The following is a 21,154-nucleotide window of genomic DNA, read 5'->3' as shown; positions in this document are numbered from 1 at the left end:
CCGCGTGCCACAACTACTGAAGCCCGTGTGCCTAGAGCCTGTGCTCCGCAACAAGAGAAGCCACCGTAATGAGAAGCCCATGCACCGCAACCAAGAGTAGACCCCGCTCGCCGCAACTAGAGAAAGCCCGCACGCAGCAACGAAGACCCAACACAGCCAAAGAGAAATAAATAAATTTATTTTTTAAGTAGATTAAAAAAAAAGACAATATGAGAAGCAGTTGGATTTGACTGAAGAGTATGAAGGAAAGAAAGGCGTCAGGGATACTCCAATGTTTTTGACCTGAATTAAAATAATCAAGTCGCCATTTACTGAGACGGTGAAGACTGCAGGAGGAGAAAGTTTGGAGGGGAAAATCAGAGTTCAGTTTGGGATAGAATTCAAATAAATACATGGATACATTCAAATAGAGACCCACCTCCTGTCCTAAGCTGCTCACTTGGTTTGGAATACCGGCAGGGTGGCAGAAGTCCCCGTCATCTCAGCAAAAACGGAGGAGATAGAGCCTGGGAGTGTTTCCCTTCCCCGCGCACACACACGTCACCCAAGTGGCCCTCATTTCTGGTGCACTCCACTTCTGTTCATGGCCCACCTTCCTCGTTATCTTTGTTCCATCATTCCACATCTCCTATGACACCTCCCCATAAGCCTTAGAAGGTTATTAAGAGAATGAAGTCAGAAGTAATTAAGAGCTGCAGAGGTTCCGTCTTTTTTTTTTTCAGAGGTACTCTTTTTAACAGCTGTACTTTCACTAGCAACATTAAAATTCTAAGTGAACCTTAACAGAAACGTTTGATTAATTGTTCAGTTGGCCTCAAATTAATATTAACCTGTGACTCTAGTATCCATGGTCTGTTTGTCTTATTTATTGTTGCTTCTCCAATCTGCATGATTTACAGTCAGCACAAGCAAAGATTTGCCTCTATAGTTTTCAATCACTCTGAATTAGATTCTTAGATCCAAGTGGAAAAATGACTTCTCCAAACAATAGAAAATTAAAATGCATAGTAGGGCTAAACCACAGCAAAAGAGAATTTTTTAAAATAAAGTTCAGGAAAAAATAGGTCATCTCATAAAATTAAATCTAATTTCAATTTCCATTCTGACTGTGATTTTAATTCTAAGTTCTCAGAATGTTTTGGTAATAAAGTGGGTTAATTCTGCCACGGAGGTTTCCTTTATGAAAGGGTACTATTTAGGGGTGAATGAAAAATTTTCAATTTGCCTTTTAAAGGGGTGAGACTTTGTTGGTATTGATTAGGGGTGTGGTGATTTTCTCCTCTGCATGGTTCAATAACCAACATGATCAATGAGGCGAGTGGATACGCGATCAGAATAAGGTACTCCCTAAGTCTTCCGGATCCCTAAGGAGCAGTGCTTTCAGGAATACGGATGCCAAGATGATTCCCTTTGGCGACTACGTTTTTGAAACCTTCAGACCGTCATCTAGAATCTGGCCTGAAAGGAAGACAGGGCTTTTTGGAGTGATCAGTACCGCCGGCGGCTGAAGTCCTCTCCTCAGATAACGGTTCTCAGATCGAATTTTGTGGCTACATTGACATTCCGTGCTCTGACCTTGCTAGAACGACCGAAGGAAGTGGACGCGTTTCAGCACCCGACAGCCCCGCCAGTCAGAGAAGCCTCCGTCCCTCGCAAAGACAGGAGACAGAACTGGGCAGCCGGCTGCTCATCCGGAGGGAAAAGACCACGCCAGGGAAGAGGAAAAGGTGAAGTTCTCCGGAGACGCACAGGAGCCGGCCTTGGCGTTTCTGGGGCTGAGTCTGGGACTTCCCTTCTGCCGAAACATTTCCCCTGCTTCCCTCCCAAGCGTCTCTGTCTCGGAGCGCAGCAGCGCAGCGGAATGCCTAATGAAGCGTGCCCAGCAAGGGGCGTCCAGCGGCTCGGGAAGCAGGGCTGGGGCGGGAGGGGGAGAGTCTGGTTACAGGTTCACACGTTCTGAGAAAACCATTCGGAAACCTGAGCTGGAGACGCAAATGCTGGGACCCACGCAAGGTCGGGGGCGTGCCCTTCGGGCCCCGGCAGCCGGGCGTGCGCTCTCCGCCTCGCTCCAGCGCGTGCCTGAAGCCGGCCGGGAAGGCCGCGGGCGGAGCCGTCAAGCTCCGGGCCCCCGGGGACCGCGGCGCTTCTCTCTGGGCATCCTTAGCATACGGTCCTTCCGAGCCGGGGCCGCGTCTGCTGGGGTGCCTGAGGCCACGGGCACCGCGCTGGAGCGGACGCGGCCGACGGCCCACGCTCCCCGCAGGTGCGCACGGGGTCAGCAGCGGCCCGCCTGCGTCCAGGGGCGCCGCCGCGGCCGAGCCCCGCTTCCCCCCCACCCCGGCCAGGGGCGCGCCGTCTGCGGCCCTCCCTAGGAGACAGACACTGGTCGCCGAGTCCCGCTCCGAGCGTTTTCCAAATCGCTCATTTCCCCCTCGAGCGAGCTTCTGGCGCTTATCCAGGAGCCTCCCGGGCTCCCAGCTCCAACCCCTGAAATAAAGGCGGCGCCTGTCCAGAGAGTGGGGGAGGGGAGAGGCCCGTGTGCACGCGGAGAAAGAAAATACTGGGAGAACGACCCCGTTCTCTAGGAAAAGGTAATGAAGGGAAGAGAAAGAGTGTGAACTACTCGGAAATGCAAAGCGAGCTCCACTCTCGCCGGGCGCATACAAACGAGGGAGCGACGAATCAGCCGACGCGGCCGGCGGCGGCCCAGGAAGGGCCTCATGCATGAGAATGGGTTGCTAGGTTTCCTCGTTCCCTCCGACACCCGCTTCCCACAAGACATCCACCGGCGGAAGAAAGCAGGCCGGGCCCGGCCACGGCAGAGCGGGGGGCGGTGGGGGGGGGGAGACCGCGCCAAGCCCCCGAGGCCGCTCCCGCCGTCAGGACCCTGGAGAGCGGCAGCCGCGCCCAGGGGACCCGCGCCTCGCCGCGCGGTCCCTCGCCTTCGCGGCTTCCCGCCTCCACCTTCATTTTTCTTGGCAACCACTTCTCTCGCTCTTCACCAACAGATTAAATTGCCTTTTTGTTTTGCTTGAGGGGGCTGTTTGGATTGGCTGAGTTAGGTTCCGGTTTGTAACTTCACTAAGTAGTAGTGGACAAAGAAGCCCTGAGAGCTCCAAAACGAGAGCCTGAACGAGGCGGGTGACCTTAAAAAGCCACTGAGGGACTTCCCTGGTGGCGCAGGGGTGAAGAATCTGCCTGCCAGTGCAGGGGACACGAATTCGAGCCCTGGTCTGGGAAGATCCCACATGCCGCGGAGCAACTAAGCCCGTGCGCCACAACTACCGAGCCTGCGATCTAGAGCCCGCGAGCCACAACTACTGAGCCTGCACTCTAGAGCCCGCGAGCCACAACTACTGAGCCTGCACTCTAGAGCCCGCAAGCCACAACTACGGAGCCTGCGCGCCACAAGTACTGAAGCCCCGCCACCTAGAGCCCGTGCTCCACAGCAAGAGAAGCCACCGCAATGAGAAGCCCACGCTCCCCAACAAAGAGTAGCCTCCGCTCGCCACAACTAGGGAAAGCCCGGGCGCAGCAACGAAGGCCCAACGCAGCCATAAATAAATAAATAAATAAATAAGCAAGCCACTGAGTTCAATCCTTTACTTCGTAAATGAATCAGACCAACTCAAAGAATAAAGAATCTCCCAAGGTTTGCCATGGAGTTCATTTCAAGGATGGGTCTAGACCGCTGGGCCTCTGACTTCTAAATTAATGTTTCCCTATGCCTTCCAAGAAAATAATACCCTTATCTTAACCTAGGCCGCTTAGCTCTCCCAAGCAACAAGTGGAGGGTGGAAAGGCCTGTGTTCGGGGAAGTAAGATGGCCACAGCGAGTGTGGAAAGGGGGCCTGCAGACTGTGCTCTTAAGTCCTGGTCTCCCCTGACCCCCGCACCCAGCACCCAGCACAACCAAAGTCACATGGCCAGTCCCTTTTCCGCCAGCCTGAGGACCCCTCAGTCTTCTGCCTGTATCCAAGCCTCCCCTGGACACCTATCACAAGGACCTAGTAACCTCATACCAACTTCTGGTAGAGCTCTGGGCACTTTGGAAGGTGGGAAAGCACAGGGGGAAAGAGGAGCCAGAGCCAGAGCTGCAAGAGTCAACTGGGAGATCTTCATCCGAAGTCGAAAGAACCAAGAGAGGTGAACACGGACGCTCCTGTACGCGGCACCTCACCGTGAAGGTGCCTACGAATTCCCTGGAATGTGAACATTCCGATTCTCATGCGGTAGGTCAGGATAGGGTCTGAGGTTCTGCATTCCCAACAAGCTCCTGGCTATTATCCAAGCTGCTGGCCCAGGGACCACACTCTGAGTAGCAAGGAGTTTGAAAGGGGTGGGGGGAGAATGGGAAGGCGGGGAAGCAGGGAAGAGAGGGGGGGGGAAGGAGAGAAGGGGATCTCCCCTGCTAAGCAGAGGCCTTTCCTTTTGCTCTCACCGACCCTCTCCTGCACCCCGAAAGCAATGCCTCGAAACGCCGCAGTAACTGGCACTCTGCACCTTTTCTTCAGTCTGTAGCGGGACCCGACAGTGACGGTGTGTGATTTTGTTTCTCTCCTCCCCCTCCTCTCGCCCTGCCCGCCGCCGGCCCTGCACAGCTCCCAGGCCCGCCCGCTGCCCCGAAGCTGATCGGCCTCCTCTCTGGCACGCTCTCCGGCCTCGCGCGCTTCTTCGCTCACCTTCTCCAGCGACCCCTTCCTGGGGCTCCCCGGCGGCGCCCGGACTTCTCTCTTCTGCTCCCCGCCCTGCCAGCCGCTGGGCTCGCGCCGGGCCAGGAGGAGCGGCCGGGCCGCCTCTCGCTCCTGCTCAGGGCAGCTCTGGCACTGCCCGGCCGACCCCCAGGGGGACGCCTGCTCCGGGAAGAGGACGCCGGCGCCGGGCAGAGCCCGCCCAGGCCCGTGAGTACTGTGCTCTCCGCCGCCCAATCCGCGGCCTCAGCGGGACGCCAGTTTCCCGGGTTCCTCCCTAACCCCGACTGACCCACTCCACGTGGGGCGAGCAGGGGATCCCGCCAGCAAGGGGAGAAGGGGAGGGGGGCGGGTGGGAAGGTCGAGACCCGGCCGAGAACGCTCACGGAAAAGGTGCCGGCGGCCGCCGGACACCCCTCCCCCCAGGAGACCCTCTTCTCGGGCCACTTCCTCCCAGAGCCTACGGAAGAGGGGGAGAAGCCCCAGTCCTCCCCGAAGCCGCTTCCCTAACTCACGCGTCGCTCTCCTGCCCCTCCTCCAAGCCTCCCCCGGACGAGCCTCCGCCCCCTCCTCGCGCTCCCACTCCCCAGCCCCCGGCTACGGCGCGCTCGGGAGGCCAGGGAGGAAATGACGTGATGTTATTTTAGTGTCAGGTCGGCTTCCAGCTTCAGTTTACCCCGCCGAGCTCGGGCGCACGGCCCGGAGGTCCGACCGCGTCTCCCGAGGCCACACCGGGGGCTCCAGGGCTCCGTGCCCGCAGAGCTGGTCGGCGGCGGCGGCGGGGTTCCCGCCACCCTCCGGGTCCCCCCCTTCCCCGGACTCGGGAGTTACCCCCCGCCCCCCGCCACCCAGCCAGGTGGGACCTTCGGCTCCGGCAGGCGGGGAGGGGGCGAGGAACCCCTTTCCAGTTTGGTACCTCCGGAGGCGGAGGCTGCAGCCGGGTGGGGCGGGGGTAGAGCTGGAGAAGCACCCCGGGGAAAGGGAGATGGTGGGGACCGGCCTCCAGAGGCGGAGAGTCCACGGCCGGACCCTCCGGGTACGAGCACCCCGGCGCGCCGCGCACCCCGCGCGCACACACGGGTGCCTCCCCCCGCCCGCTCCATTCACAAGATCCCAGCGCGCGCTCTCGCACGCCGGGGTCCCGCTCGGCCCCCGCGCGCCCAAGCATAGGGAGAGCCGAGGGGGCTCTGTGGGGCCCACACTCTCGGTACTTCCTAACCCGGGACTGAAAAAGGGAACCACGGTCCCGGCATGGATGGGGACCCCCGCCCCCCGCCCCGCCGCAGAGAAGCGCGCCGCCGCGGGAGGGAAACGAGCCCTGGGTGGCCCGGCCGGGGAGGGGGGAGGGAGGGGCGGGGAGAGGCAGAGGCGAGGGAGGTGGGGGGGGTGGGAGATGAAGGCGACAGGAAAGACGGAGAGCCAGAGGAAGAGGAAAGCCGGGGAGAGCGATCGCGGGCGTAGCGAGGGCAGCACCTAGAATTATCATAAAAATAAGGCACTCGCGGGACGCATGCGCACGGCCGACGGAGGCGCGCGGGCCGCAGCTCCCCCTCGGGCTCGCAGGGCAGACGGTGGAAGCGTGAGTACCTACTTCCTTAACGCCCCCTTCTCCCTCCTGGACTCGCCCTGTGGCCTCGGGCCGGGAGGTGACCGGAGCCGGGCGGGGCGCACACGCTTGGCTGGACCACGGTGGCGGGAGCGGGTCAGCATGCAGGGTGTGCGGGGCTTGGGGTGTGACCGTGTCTCAGGGGGCTCCGCCGGGGCGTCCGCACGGTTCGACCTCTGTGGCCCGGCATCAGCGAGTGGGTGGTCTACTGACACCCGAAGCAGACCTGGGAAACCCCGGGCGCCGGAGGCGGGCGGTCTGAGTGCAGGTGGGAAGGAAGCGGAGATGCTCCCGGAATCGCAGCGGAGACGCGCCACTACGGCGGGGACCCGAGGAGCCGGGCGGGAAGCGGGCGCCCGCCGCGGACCCCGGGGGCCTGACTCGGTGTCGCCACTGAAGCTCGGAAAACCGAATGGGCAGAACCGTCCCCACGCTCTGCCCGAGCCGAGGCGGGCGGGGTGGGTGGCGGGCGCCGCGGGTATTTTTCTTGCAGGAACCCGGCGATTGAGTCTTCCGCGCTCTCGGGGCTGCGCTCGGAAGTTGGAACGAGTCTGGCGCCCGGGCTGCGGGGACCTCCGGGACGGCGGCGCGCGGCAGGGACTGGGCTTCGGGGGGTCGGCGGGCGCGGCGATTCCCCTCCCCCGGGGGTGGGCGGGGCAGGGGGTCGCGGAGGCGGCGGGCTTCCGGCGGGCTTGGCTGGTGCGCCCGGGGCGCTCCCGCGGCGGGGGGGAGCGGGCGGGAAGGGATGGGCAGCGGGGGAGGGGGGCGGCGGGGGAAAGGTCTGGGGAGGGCAGCGCGCGGGGACCCGAGCGGCTTGCGAGCCCCCGGGCGTCGCCAGCGTCCGAGGAGAGCCCGGGCGGGCGGCCGCGGCGCGGAGCGAGCCCGGCGGCGGCGAAGGGCGCGGGCGCGGGGCGGGGCGGGGGACGCGGCCCCGCCAGCAGCTCAGCCCCCCGCGCCCCCCGAGGCAGGCCGGGTGGAGGAGTGAGCGCCGAGGCCGAGTTTCTGGCCGGGAGGGGGCGGGCGCTCCGAGGGAACTCGCTCCCACATCCCTTTCTCGGGAGAATCCGGTCGAGGCCGAGCGCTCTTTGTCCGCCCCCGCCCAGCCGATCGGCCGGAGGGCGCGGGTTGCGGCGACCGCAGCCGGTGCCCGCAGCGCGGGCGGGCAGCAGCAGTCACTCGCCCGCGGGAGCTCGCGGTGGCCCCGGAGGCGGGAAGCTTCTGCACCGTTTCGTTACTGTCCTGGGTCAGCCCCCCCTCCTCTGGAGCGCAGGTCTCAGGGCCCCTGCGTGGCTTGGCTTCTTTCACTTCTGATGGTTCCAGATTGTGGAATTGACCAAACGGGTCCGAGTTCACGAAAGGTGTGAATTCCTCCCCCGACTTGGCAGAGGAGATGTGTCATGGAAAGACTCTATCTGTAAACTCTTAGATTTTTGCTCACAACCTGATTTTCTCCTGGGCTTCTTCCGGTTTATCTCTTGTTCCTTAAGTGGCGTCTTTTGTATCAGTATCAGTATCGCATATGAGGGGCAATATTGCCTAATGGGTAAGAGCCCTGGACTCAGTAACTGTCTAGATTCAAATCTCAGCCTAGCGGTGTGACCTCGGGCAAGTTGCTTAACCTCTCTGTGCCGTAGTTTTATCATCTGTAAAATGGGGATAAGAAAAATACCCGCCTCACAGGTTGGCTGCCAGCATTCAGTAAATTAATACAGCAGAGCTCTGACGCCAAAAAGTTACTATTACTATTGTTATTGTATTGGTACTAAGCTGGCTAAGTAGACTTCAAAACGTTAAAAGATCAGGAACAAAATGCATATTTTGTTTGTTATAAAGAGTATACGTGATGAAATAGATGTCCGTCAAAATTAGAAAAATAGAAAATATTTTCTATGTCAGTATCTAAATTTAAAAACAATACATTTCTATATCATCTGGGCCCTTTTATTTCAAATAATTATGAAGTATTTATATGCAATGATTCAAATAGCATTTTAAGAAAATTATCTCTAACCTTCAAAATATTTCACTTTGTAAAACAGATATGCATTAAAACTATGTATTAGGTCATGGTATATACAGAAAATCCGATGTCTGCATTAAAATATTGCCCTGAGTCAGTTTTACTTAAGAGAGTGTGGAAACTTAGGAGCTAGACATGCTGGTTTCTCTAAGATCATTGTAAACATTTTAGCCAAAATGCCCTTGATATCAAAAATATAGAATAATAAAAGTCAGGTTACTTATTTACCTCCTTCACTTTACAGGTGAGGAAACATTCAGAGAGGTTAAAGGTCAGATATCTGCAGCTAAATAGAGGCCGAAATGGGATTAGAATTATGTTTTCTGGCTCTGCCCAGGCCTCTTACACACCACACAGGTGATTTCCTGTTTACTGCAGATTTATGAACCTTTAACAAATAGGAAACCGGAAGGTATGATATAAGGAAAAAATATACAAGCATGTGTTATCAGCGACATAAGAAAGGCCGGGCAGTAATGTGGCTACTGCTGGCCGACCACTTTATCATGATCCCTCACATCAGAAGATATGACCACATGACTTGCTTGAGTTATGGGAAGGTCCCAGATCAAGCAAGAGGTCGAGCCAGTGTTAGAATTTAAGGTCCCACATTTGGCTGCATATTCTGTTAATCCCTTGCAGTGGTTTTACATTAGAAATCAGTTTTGAGCTTTTCTTAAATGTTTAAAAATCTCCTTCCTGATGGCTTTGAAGGTCTTTCCTGTAAGAGAGCTTTTTAGGAAAGTCAAGATTACATACCAGGAGATTTTATTATTCCAGATTTTGTAGACAAGCATGCGTGAAAAAGGAAAAAAAGCTTTCTTATTTTAATGCAATTGCCAGGTGACTGGTTTCATTCCAGACACTTGAACACCAGTTCTGAAAGTTCTGCTGTTTTTTCATTTCTGCATGTGTCCGTCTAATGACATTCACCTCTCACGAACAGACGCAGCTGGTGGCTTAAAGGTCCAGACTTCACATAAGCGGTTTAGAAATTACAAGGCAGAGCCTTTCACGTGAGTGTCTGGCCTTGCAAAGTTATTTACAGGAATGCTGTGTCTGCCAGGGAAGGCACTTCTAGGAACTGTGCCTGCGTCCTTGAAGAAGGAAACCATGGTCCTCTCCAGTCGTGAGCGCGATGTCTTACCCTTGATTTTGCCTCTCTGGACACATGTTCTTAGACAGAAATCCAGGGCATTAAGCAGGGAGTGACTTTCTAGCAGGCTCCCAAGCCAGTCCAGCAGAACTGAGTTTTGAAATCACACGTATCAAGTCAGGTCCCCTTATGATTATAACGTGAATCACTGTTCAACTGGGAATATTGCCGATTGGTTTTCTGTACGGCAACCAGGTGACTCACAGTGTGAGCTTCTATTCAAATACTTATAGTGACAGCAGCAACTAACAGGGCTCATGCCGAGTCAGAGCCTAGCATTAAGTACAAGTGAGTCACTGACTACCCGACACTTCTGAGATGGTCCCTGAATGTTACCTTGAGCAGCCAGTTCAAGAGTTTAGACAGCGCTGCACGGGGGGTGAGTCCGTTCCCAGTACGACTGAATGGGCTTCCGCAGCAGCTCTTTCACCGCGAAGCCTGATATGACTGAGTGCCCAAGGTGATATTCCGTGATTATGAATTCATAGAATCCAGCTGATTAGATTCCAGCTATTTGCATGGGGAGTCATCTGTGAAGAATGAGTAGTATGCTCTGTTGCCCAGCAGTGATATTTCACTCGAGTTATTTCAATGATTATTACAGCCAGTTGACCTTGATGGTTCGGGAATGCTCGATTTCTAGTTATTAATTAATTTTACTTTACATTGTAAAATCCTTCTCCAGTACATATCAGTGTTTGGATTGTAGACAACGGCATCTCATGCAAAGTCACCCAGCAGTTGGACTTCCTGAGGTCCTGGGTTGACCACGTGTACCTCAGCCCAACGGTGAAGTGGACGGAAACATCTTTTTCTCTGGTTTGTCTCTGTTTGTGCCCCTGTCACCTCTGATGTTAACTGGACGGTGTTTGCTCCAGAGCTAGAACACGAGTTTGTGGTGCCCGTCGTTCTAAGGCTGCAACACACCAGGCACTTCCAGCCCTTCTGGGGCTGTTTGGCCAGATCCACACAGGCTTGTAGAGCTGTTCCATTTATGCAAGACACTGGAAAGAACTGTGCAACCCATGCCCTACCCAACACTTCTAAGTGACTTTTATGTCTCAGGGTGCGGTGGTAATATAAGATTTAAGGGGCCAGTAGATTCCTAAATTTATGTAAAAGTCTTGTTGATAAATAATGGCAAGAAGTTATTATCCTTGGAATCAAGGTTATGAGACTATTGTTTTTTAAAGTACATGTATGTTTTTCTCTATTTGTATTGTAGTGGATGCAAGAGAAACCCAGATGTATGGACTTTACCATATACCCTTATTGTGTTTCTACAAATACCCATTTCTGTGATAACCCAGATTCTAATTTGTGCATCTCCTGCTATATAGAAGTGTGTAGATACTGTTTTCCATTTAATAGGGACTGCACACAAAGAGTCTAGTTCTTCCAGGCTTAATGCAATTCCTGGCAAGTTCAGGTGGTTAGGACTCTTTAATAAATTAGACTATTTATAAAATGGGAACGAAGTTTCATGTATGTTTTCTAAATTTCAGTGAGGAACTATAGCTATTTTTGTGAGAGTCCTGTTTTTTTAACTTCGTTTTGTTATAATTTATAGTAAAGTGTACACGTTCTCAGTTACCCTCGTGTTACCATTATCTGGATCAGGATTTCTCAACCTCAGCACTATGGACATTTTGGGTTGACTGCCTCCCAGTGGGAGGCTGAACTATGCGTTGCAGGATGTTTAACAGCATCCCTGTCCTCTACCTCTGGATGCCAGTAGCATCCCCTCCCTGGAAATGACAACCAAAAATGTCTCTAGGCATTGCCAAATGTGCCCTGGGGGCTCACCACTGCTCTAGATCAAGATACAGGATATTCTCAACCTGTATCCATAAGATCCCCTCTTGCTTCCTCCCAGCCAATACTCACAGGTATCCACTGTTGTAAGTTCCCAAACCACATATTACTTGTGCCTGGTGTTGAACCCCTTCTAGAATTAGACACTACATATTCTTTGCAGCTGGTTCTTTAGCTCAGCATTATGTTTTTGAGATTCATTCACTGTTGTTACATATATTGTTATTTTTCAATGCAGCATTCCTTTGTGTGAATACACCTCAGTTCACGTATCCATTCCACTCTTTCTTTTAAATTTATTTTTAGCTACGTTGGGTCTTCATTGCTGTGCGCGGACTTTCTCTAGTTGCGGAGAGGTGGGGCTGCTCTTCGTTGTGGTGCGCGGGCTTCTCTCGTTGCAAAGCACGGGCTCTAGGCACGCGGGCTTACAGTATTTGTGGCTCACAGGCTCGGTAGTTGTGACTCACAGGCTTAGTTGCTCCGCGGCATGTGGGATCTTCCCGGACCGGGTCTCAAATCCGTGTCCTCTGCCTTGGCACGTGGATCCTTAACCACTACGCCACCAGGGAAGTCCCTCCATTCCACTCCTAAAGGACATCTGAGTTGTTTCCACTGTGAATAATGCTAATGTGAACATTCTTATTCATGTCTTTTGATAAACATTAAGCCCTGATTTCCATTGGATGCTCAGGAATGAAATTGCTGGGTAATAGATCCAGTATATGTTTAGCTTTATTAGATACTGGCGTTTTCTACATGCCAAACCAACTTACACCCCTACCAGCAACATATATTGCTTCACATCCTCACCAGCACTTAGTGTTGTCCACTGATTTAATTGTAGTCATTCTGGTGTCCATAGAGGTTTAGCACTGTGGTTTTGATTTGTATTTCCCTGATTACTAATGATGCTTAGCATCTTTTTTCAGCCATTTGTATATCTTCTCTTGTAAACTGCCTCTACAAGTTTTTGACCTATTTTTCTGTTGTATGGTCTGTGTTTTTCTTATTGATTTGTAAGAGTTTTTAATATATGCTGGATATAAGTTATTGTCAAAAATGTGTGTGTGTGTCTCTGTTTATCTATCTGTGTGTGTGTTGCAAATCCCAATCTGTGTCTTGCTTTTACACTCTCATTCCATTACCTTTCGACTTCTGTAGTTTCTGCTGAAAAGTCATGCGTCTATGAAGGTGACATGTCTTCTTTCTCTGGCTCATTTAAAATTTTTCTCTTTGTTTTTGGCTTGCCACTGTTTGAACACAATGTGCCTAGGTGTGGTTTTATATTTGTCCTGCTTTGGATTCATTGGGCTCCTTGTATCTGTGAACTGATCTCTTTCATCAGCTTTGGAAATTTTTCACTCAATATCTCTTCAGATATTGCTTCTTAGCAGTTTTCTCCCTGCTCTGAGACTCAAATCATGTGTATGTCTTTTATATGATCCTAAGTTTTGTCCATTTTTTGTCTCTCCTTCAACTTGAATACTTTCTTTTAACGTGTGTTTTAGTTCACGTGACCTGTCTTCTGCTGTGCCCAGTCTTCTGTTAAACCATCTAGTGCTCAATTAATTTCAAAAACTGTTTTATTCTAAATGTAGTATGTCTGTTAACAAGCATCTTGTTAATACATTTCAGTTTTCTGATGAAATTCTCCATGTTTTCATCAGTTTTTCCATCTAATTCTTGCCTACTAAATCCAGTGTTGAGGTTTTTATGAGCCTATACCTGCTGTTTGTTTTTTAATCATTGATCACATTTTTCTGTCTCTTCACGTATCTAGTAATTTTTGTTGTATGTAGACATCATATATAAAGAAACCGTGTAGGCTTGGATTACATCTTCCATCAACAAGGAATCTCCCTTGGAGGGATTTGCTCTGTGAGAATGAGTAGCTGATGACTTCAGTCCTAACAGGTATTGAAATGTGTTGGGACGGGTTGCAATTTTAGTAAGACTTATGTAATCTCGGTTGCTTCCCATTCCTCAGGTGTTTTCTCCTGCGCTTCCGGATTTAGAGCCTAACGGGTTTCTATCTCCTCAGTCTTGAAAGACTAGGAGACTCCGTCTCACCTTCAGAGGCTTCTTTCTGCCCCCGCCTTCCCCAGGTGGCTTCCACGGTCTGATAAAGGTCACGAGGAGGGCAGCCGTGTGTCTGAGGGAGACCTTGTTATTGAAGGGAGACGTGCTCTCCCATCTGAGACTCTAGCCTCAGCCCATGCCCTGAGTCCATATACGCCCTCAGGGAAGGAGACACACTGGTGACAGACTGCTCCCTGGGGAGGAGCTCTCCCTCAGACACTTTAGTTAATTCAGCCTTTTTGCCTCCACAGCTCTTTGATGTCTTTAGAAATGGGATTTCAGTTACCCATCTAACATTTTTAGTTGTTGCTCAGGAGCTGACCTATTACCATTTTTCTTGAATTAAGTTTCTTTTTCTTCTATCTTTGAATCACATTTTTTATCTATCTATAGTATCATTTGTTTCCAATGCAATTTAGAAAACAAACATTAAAAATTTTGCCATGTATGAATATAAAATGCAATACATGTTTTGTGAGTTTAAAAATGTTAGTGGGGGCTTCCCTGGTGGCGCAGTGGTTGAGAGTCCACCTGCCGATGCAGGGGATACGGGTTCGTGCCCCGGTCCGGGAAGATCCCACATGCTGCGGAGCGGCTGGGCCCGTGAGCCATGGCCGCTGAGCCTGCGCGTCAGGAGCCTGTGCTCCGCAACGGGAGAGGCCACAACAGTGAGAGGCCCGCGTACCGCAAAAAAAAAAAAAAAAAAATGTTAGTAGGAAAAGAAGTACATTATAATCCCTGCAACTCTTCCTGCTTCAGATTGCAGTTTTGTGATGTAAAAATCATGAGCACTGGAATGAAAGAGAACTGGGTTTGAATTTTGACTTTGCTTGCTAGTTCTGTGAGCTTCAGATTCCAAATATGTACAACGGGGGGATAATTACACTTACTTTATAACAAGAAATGTACAGTAGAGGGTTCACGAGAGTATTCAGTTAAGTGGTAGCTGTTATCATTATTCCTCTAATATTTATCCATCATTAATTTAGGCCCCTGAACATGGATAATCTGATTTTGAACACATATTTTGATATATTTATATCTGGTACAGATTCTGAAACTTTTACCATTCAAACAGGGTGCTGAAAAAAGTTCTTTGATATGAAATGCCTATACCTATGACTTAATATCTATGAAAATATTGCTAAATAAGTTTATGCATTCATATTTTGCCAAAATCTTTCTCTTTTTAGACCAAATAAATCCAAGTAAATAAATAAATAAATTTTAGTGGCAGGAAGAATTACATCCAAAATAGTCTGCTCTCAGCAAAATTCACATCTAGCTACTTGGTGTTCTATCCACTAGGGTTTATTATAGATGTTGGCAACAAGAAAACCATATTAGGAAATATGAAGAAAAGGCTAACAGTGTTTTCTGGAAAGGACAGCTGGTTGACCTTTGCAGAGGAGAGTCTGTAGGATCTGTGAGTAATTTTAATGTTATCTCCATGTTATTTAAATATAATTAATTTTTATATTAAATTTCCTGTTACCCGTCTGCTCTTTTATTTGGACTTCAGCATTTGTTTCTTTTTAAAAAAGACCTCACTAATATATGGAAACAATGAAGTTCTACTCTAAATTTAGAATGGAACTAGTAGTCCTGGGGGCAGTTGGATGGCTCTGGAGTAGCCGGCCTCTCCTGAACGCCCGGCCTCTCCTGAACGCCCGCCCCCTCCCCAGCCAGTGGGACAGCGTTCCGGCCTGCATCCTGGCCTGCATCCCTGAGGCCCAAGATGCATCTGTGATTAGTTCTCTAGCGTGATAAGAGCCGGCTTTGCGGGTCTAGCATCTGCCTGCACTCTTTACAATCTGTACGCAGATTTAAATCAAAGCACAAGAATTATGGGGTCTTGGGACCTCTCTGGCGGTCCAGTGATTAGGACTCCGCATTTCCACTGCAGGGGGCATGGGTTTGATCCCTGGTCAGGGAATTAAGATCCTGCATGCCATGCAGCGAGGCCAAAAAAAAAAAAAAAGAAGAATTATGGGGTCTAGTGTACAACAAGCTAGAATTTATCAAATTCTCATTAGAGCTAAGTTTCCGCTAAAGCAAGTAAGTTATTTCTAGACCTTTAAATGACTTGGAAGTTCTGTACTGTTCTTTTGGCAAAATGAAGTACTTATTAACAAAAACAACTGAACAGCATATACCAGACCAGGTGGAATAAATGTGGGTTAAAGGGGGGTGGATACAATGGCACAAAGAGATATGAAGAAAGTATGCAAAATCTAATAACATGCATAACTCACCTGTTTGTGGTAAACACATCTCATAAACTAACCCCCAAAAGACACATTATTTTTTCCCTTATCTTCTAATGATCAGTTCAAAATCATGAAGGAAATAAAACTATAAATTCTAACTTAGAGCACATATTTGTTAAAATATATCAAAAGTAGTCTGAGAATCAGGAGACTACATAGAGATTATTTTTTAATGGAAATTGGTCCTTTATGAGCCTTTTTATGCATCCCTTAGGATGGGGGTTTTATTCCTAAATCCCTGCGTCTGACTGCCTTATGTGGTCTCACAAAAGGAGAATCGAGAGGAATGGCTGTGGTTCCCTACAAAGAGTCCAAAATGCATAACCATTAAACATTTCAATCCATTTCAATTTTAGATCTGCTTGTTCAGCACACTAGCCGTCGAACACTTCATGCCGAGGGCATGGGGACCTAAAATTCAGGAGATATTTTGGTGAAAATTGTAGAAAACCAAAACCTTGAGGAACAGAGATCCTGTCACACCCCCCCTAGGAACAGCAGACAAAAACGTGCCATCAGCCCGGCCGCCGGGAACTGTCTTGGGAACGCGAAGGCAGTGTGGAACCAAGGTGACCGTGTGCTGGCGTGCCCCTTAGCCCGTTATGATCAGTAGCAGACCGCCTATGGACGTCCAAAACAACCCCAGTCTGTCCGACCGTAGCCTGTGCACAGCTGGGGTGCAAAGGGCGGGGCTGTGCGCGTGCTGAGAGGGACCCGTGCCTGGGGCCAGACAGCGTGGATTTGCGTCCGCGCGGGGACAGCCCCACAGAGTAAATGGAGTAAGGTGTGGTTACTGCTACCTTTGCTCATTTAGACCGAGAGGAAGTTGTGCATTCGTTGGAGATTCTTAGGGGAAAAAGCAGACTCTGAAAAAGAGTTTTTATTCTGGTGTCCTGCGTTACCATTGACGGCCACAGGAGGGGACTAACAAAGTCTGGATTCTGTTTTAAAACAGTAACTATTTTAGGCCTTGAGGGCCATGTGGTCTCTATTGCAACTACTCATCTCTGCCACTGAAGCCAAAAATCTGGGGGATAGAGCAGAGGGAGATGCATTTTGGAGGGTGTGCAGTGGGTTTGGAGAGAAGGCGCAAGCTTACCAATGAGTGAGGCGAAAAGGAGAGTCTAGGTGACTCCTGGGATGTGAGTGGACGGGGCACCGTGGATGGACTGAAGCAGGGGAGGACACAGCGGGGGCAGGGGGTGGGACTTGAGTCCGTTTAGACGCTGGAGCCTGAGACGTCCACGAGAGCTCCAGTTGTGATGCCAGCGGACAGCTGGACTGGAGTGTTTTGAAAGCAGGGGCGGGCGGGGGGCTAGAGGCAGAAACGTGAGTCTGTGCTGTGGTGCTAAACTTCGGGGGCTCGTGGCGGGAAGTTCTTGAGCCTAATCAATGGCTATTTCTGCCATAGAACCTGCACCCCCTTTTCTCACACTGTAAACAGTCTGCTGAGCATCTCTGTGTATTTATTGCAGCTAACTAAGGCCCATGTCCAAAGCCAGACCACGGCCTGTCCTCCTATGGTCTGTGCACTAAGAAAGGTTTTTATATTTTTAAACACTTTATTTATTCATTACATATATATATATATATATATATATATATAGAGAGAGAGAGAGAGAGAGAGAGAGAGAGAGAGAGATTGAGAGATTGCTTTTGAGGAACTGGCTCACAAAACTTAGCAAGTCCAGGGCTTCCCTGGTGGCTCAGTGGTTGAGAGTTCACCTGCCGATGCAGGGGACACGGGTTCGTGCCCCGAGTCCGCGAAGATCCCACATGCCGCGGAGTGGCTGGGCCCGTGAGCCATGGCCGCTGAGCCTGCGCGTCCGGAGCCTGTGCTCCGCAACGGGAGAGGCCACGACAGTGAGAGGCCCGCGTACCGGAAAAAAAAAAAAAAACAAAAAAAAAAAACAAAAAACTTATCAAGTCCAAAATCTTGATGGAGTGGGCCTGCAGGCTGCGGACACGGGGAAAAGTGACAGCTCTGGCAGGCTCCCTCCGTGCTGGGCAGGGAGGAGGGTGTCAGTAACTCAGGAACGCCGAATGGAAGGAGTCTGAGGGCAAGGCCTGGGGGAGGGGCGAGGAGCTGCCCCCCCCTCCCTGGGCGTCCCACCCTCCCAGCTCCACCAGGTGTTCACCAACGCGGAAGCTCAGTAGTTCTTAGCTTTCTTAATCTTTGGGGGAAACAAATCGAAGAAGAATAACATTTCGTGACACAGAAATTTTATGCAATTCGAATTTCAGTGTCCATAAATAAGGTTTTATTGACACCCAGCCCCACGCGTTCATGTGTGTGATGTCTGTGACAGTTTGGGGGCTGATGGGGCAGTTGACAGCTGTAATGCGCCCACGGAGGCTACCGTATTTACCCTCCGATCCTTTACAGGATATGTGTGCCTGCCTCTGATCTGTAACCTAGATGTCAGTGTGGAGTGTTACCGGGTTCTTGTAGGAAACCACCTATGTGAAAGTAAGTTCAACCAATCACAATGACATTTCTTAGAAAAATAATGTACTCTCAAGGAAAAAAAAAAGTAAAAATTCAGAAGGACGGACCAAAGATCTAATTAAAGATAATCTCCTATAGGAGATAAAATCAAAGGATCTAACTTAAGTTTCCTTTTGGTATCCACCATTTCAACATTTAGCATTTTCATGCTAACAGGAAAATTTAATGACAGTTAACAAGCCCCAAAAGTACCAATGACGAAGGGCCAGAGAGAAGTGATACACACAAAGGTTTGGGGGATGAGAGCTCAGATGCTGAAGGCTTTTAGGGATTCAAATTACTCACAGCCTAAAAGCTTTAAATAGGACGGGAGCTGGATATCATATCATTTATAACAGCATCATCGTCACAGATGAAAATTCTAACTCATAATGTACGTGAGGCAAAGTCTGGTCTGGTATAGCCCAATGCTACCATTCAGTAAGGGATCATGGAGAATTTTCTGTGGGGAAAAGGAGAATCTGTGAAAAAAGAGACAAAGAGAGAAAACTTGCCCAGACAGACCTGAAAAGAGTAGAAAAGGCTAGTTAGTTACTTCTGAACACACCTTTTTGTACCTTTTTATTATCCTTACTTTGCATATACATTAGTACATCTCATAGCCCATCTGCTGTAACTGGTGGAAAAGAAGTTCTTCAACCAACAAACATTCACCCAGGCCTGGTGTGTGTGAGATTTGTGCTCAGCAAACACAGTGTGAGTCTGGAGTGCCCCAGCAGACTGGACCAGAGTGCAGCGGGTTCCGGAGCACCGGCTGAGCTCCTGCTCTCACCTGTGAGAAAGAAAAGACGCCTCATGCGTAAGAGTTTCCGTAGCTCCAGCTCATAATTTAGGGGCAAGGATAGGAAGCTTCATTATAAACGTTATTTATTAAAGACAGTTAAAACAAAAACAAATGTTACTTTTAAGAAACATGATCACCTTATAGTAAGCACACTTTAAAATATAAGATCCATATAATTATAGCAATACCTTTGTCACACCCAACAAAATGAACAATATTTTAGCATCATTTAGTGCCTCACTATCTTAGTATTCTAGGACTGCCATAAAAAAATACCACAGGCCGGGGTCGCCTAAACAGCAGACATTTATTTTCTCATGGTTCTGGAGGCTGGAAGTTCAAGATCAAGGTGTGGGCAGGTTTGGTTCTTCCTGAGGCCTCTCTCCTTGGTTTGCATATGGCCGCCTTCTCACTGTGTTCACATGAAATTTCAATTCACATTCTTAGGGTTTCATTGAAGCATGCGTAATACACGGTACCCTGCAGGCTCTAGTTTTATTTAGATTTTCAAGGCAGAGATAGAGATAAAATATGTACGAGACTGAACACAGGACTTACGTGGCATTAGTTGCACTTCCCCATTGTCTTCTCTATTAAATAAAGCCTGAAACGTAGGTAGTTACCTTTTATGCATTTCTGTTTCTCGGGATGCACTTTGGGAACCCACTTCTCCCCTGCTGATTGTAGAAAAGACTATAAATATTGTCATTCTCTGGGCCAAAGAGCACTCAAGTGCTTTTAACCAGGGAAAGAGCTTGCATTCCTGACCTTGGTGCTAACCCGTGTCGATAAAGGAGAGCCCTGGGATGCTACGTAAAATGCCCGGCATGTTCATCTGGATTCCACACTGTAACTTGCAGAATCTGCACTGTGACGTGCAGGGAAAGGATTTCCGTGGCAATTTTTCCCCCCAAATACACACTTCAAGATTTCTGATAAATACTGTGGTTCTGGGCTATGATGTAGCATTTCCCTCCGGAGCCGGGCACTGGTCCCCTTATGGACCACGCCCGAGCGCTGTGGGATACCCTTATCCCTGTCTCCCCGGCATCATCTCTGTGCTCGGGCACGCTAGCGCAGCACGGCCGCTGGTCCCCGCTCTCTTCTCTCTCCCTTCTTCCTTGGGTATTTTTCTTTCCTCTTCTCATGTGTCTCAGCTGTCAGTCATGGAATGCCACTGCCATACCCAACAAAATGAACAATGCCCAATTAGCCACTGTACCTGACTCACATGAACTTCATGAAACAGAAAGTGGGAATGACTTGGCCAACAGAAGCTCAGCTCAGGCAAGTGATTTATGTAAGGTCACACCCATTAGACATGCAGAGTTCAAGGGCTTTTAGTATATTCACAGTGTGTAACTATCAGCATAATCCACTTTAGAACATTTTCACATTTTCATCATTCTAAGAAGAAACCTACCGCAGGTAATTGTCACTCACCAAGTCTCTTTCTCCAGCAGCCCCTGGCAACCACTGATCTACTTTTTGTTTCTACAGAGTTGCCTGTTCTGGAAATTTCATATAAATAGAATCATATAATATGTGGCCTTTTATATCTGGCTTTTTTCATTTGGTAATGTTTGCATAGTTTACCCAGGGAATGACAGCGTCATAGAATAACAAGAAGAGCTTAGTGAGCCTTTGCAGGTGAGAAAGCCGAGGCCCGGGGAGGTGGCTGATTGCTGAGGTCACACAGCCTGATGGTGGGAAAGCCAGGGCTGGGCCCACACCTCTTCCTCCTCCGTCCACAGCGGGCCTTCCTCGGGCTTCCCCAGTGAAAGCACAAGCGTATCCCACAGCGCTGGGGTGTGGTCCATAAGGGGACCAGTGCCCGGCTCCGGAGGGAAATGCTACATCATAGCCCAGAACCACAGTATTTATCAGAAATCTTGAAGTGTGTATTTGGGGGGAAAAAGTGCCACGGAAATCCTTTCCCTGCACGTCACAGTGCAGATTCTTTTGCTCTGATCGACAAGCCAACAGATTTACATCCCTCTTCTCTAGTCTTCCCATCCTTAGCTTTTCTCAGCTCTTTTGGTCATTGCTTGCCTTCCCTCAGAGGCAGTTTAGGTTGCTTGTAGGCTGGTGAATAGTCAAGGTGCCAGATGTCTGAGACTGAACAGGTAGGGGCCTCGCTAGTTGACTCCACCAAATATAGACCCAAAGGCATAGGATCCATTTGTTTATGATCTTAGAACACAATTTAAGGACTTACCATAGT

General features: G+C 50.0%; 2 protein-coding genes across 7 annotated transcripts in view; one reads left to right on the top strand and one right to left on the bottom strand.

Annotated features, from left to right (window-relative positions):
• Positions 1 to 4,772, bottom strand: part of ATP6V1H (ATPase H+ transporting V1 subunit H) — an 82,265-nt gene extending 77,493 nt beyond the window's left edge. For 2 of the 4 annotated variants that reach the window (XM_082601757.1, XM_082601758.1), the window contains exon 1: positions 4,683 to 4,769. The gene's annotated coding sequence lies outside the window, so the exon portion shown is untranslated. Of the gene's footprint in view, positions 1 to 4,682 lie in introns of all 4 variants that reach the window. The other 2 variants (XM_082601759.1, XM_082601760.1) reach the window with 2 other exon arrangements.
• The window catches only part of RGS20 (regulator of G protein signaling 20), a 74,038-nt gene that overhangs the window by 21,253 nt on the left and 31,631 nt on the right, over positions 1 to 21,154 (top strand). Inside the window, exon 2 of one of the 3 annotated variants that reach the window (XM_082601779.1) lies at positions 4,602 to 4,901. In XM_082601779.1, coding sequence (XP_082457905.1) covers positions 4,602 to 4,901 — 300 coding nt within the window. The other 2 variants (XM_082601776.1, XM_082601778.1) reach the window with 2 other exon arrangements.

Source organism: Mesoplodon mirus (genome assembly GCF_964341445.2).
Source record: "Mesoplodon mirus genome assembly, chromosome: 16".
NCBI classification, from domain to species: Eukaryota; Metazoa; Chordata; class Mammalia; order Artiodactyla; family Ziphiidae; genus Mesoplodon; species Mesoplodon mirus.
Note: the sequence above shows the minus strand (reverse complement) of the source record. Positions and strands in the feature narration are given on the sequence as shown.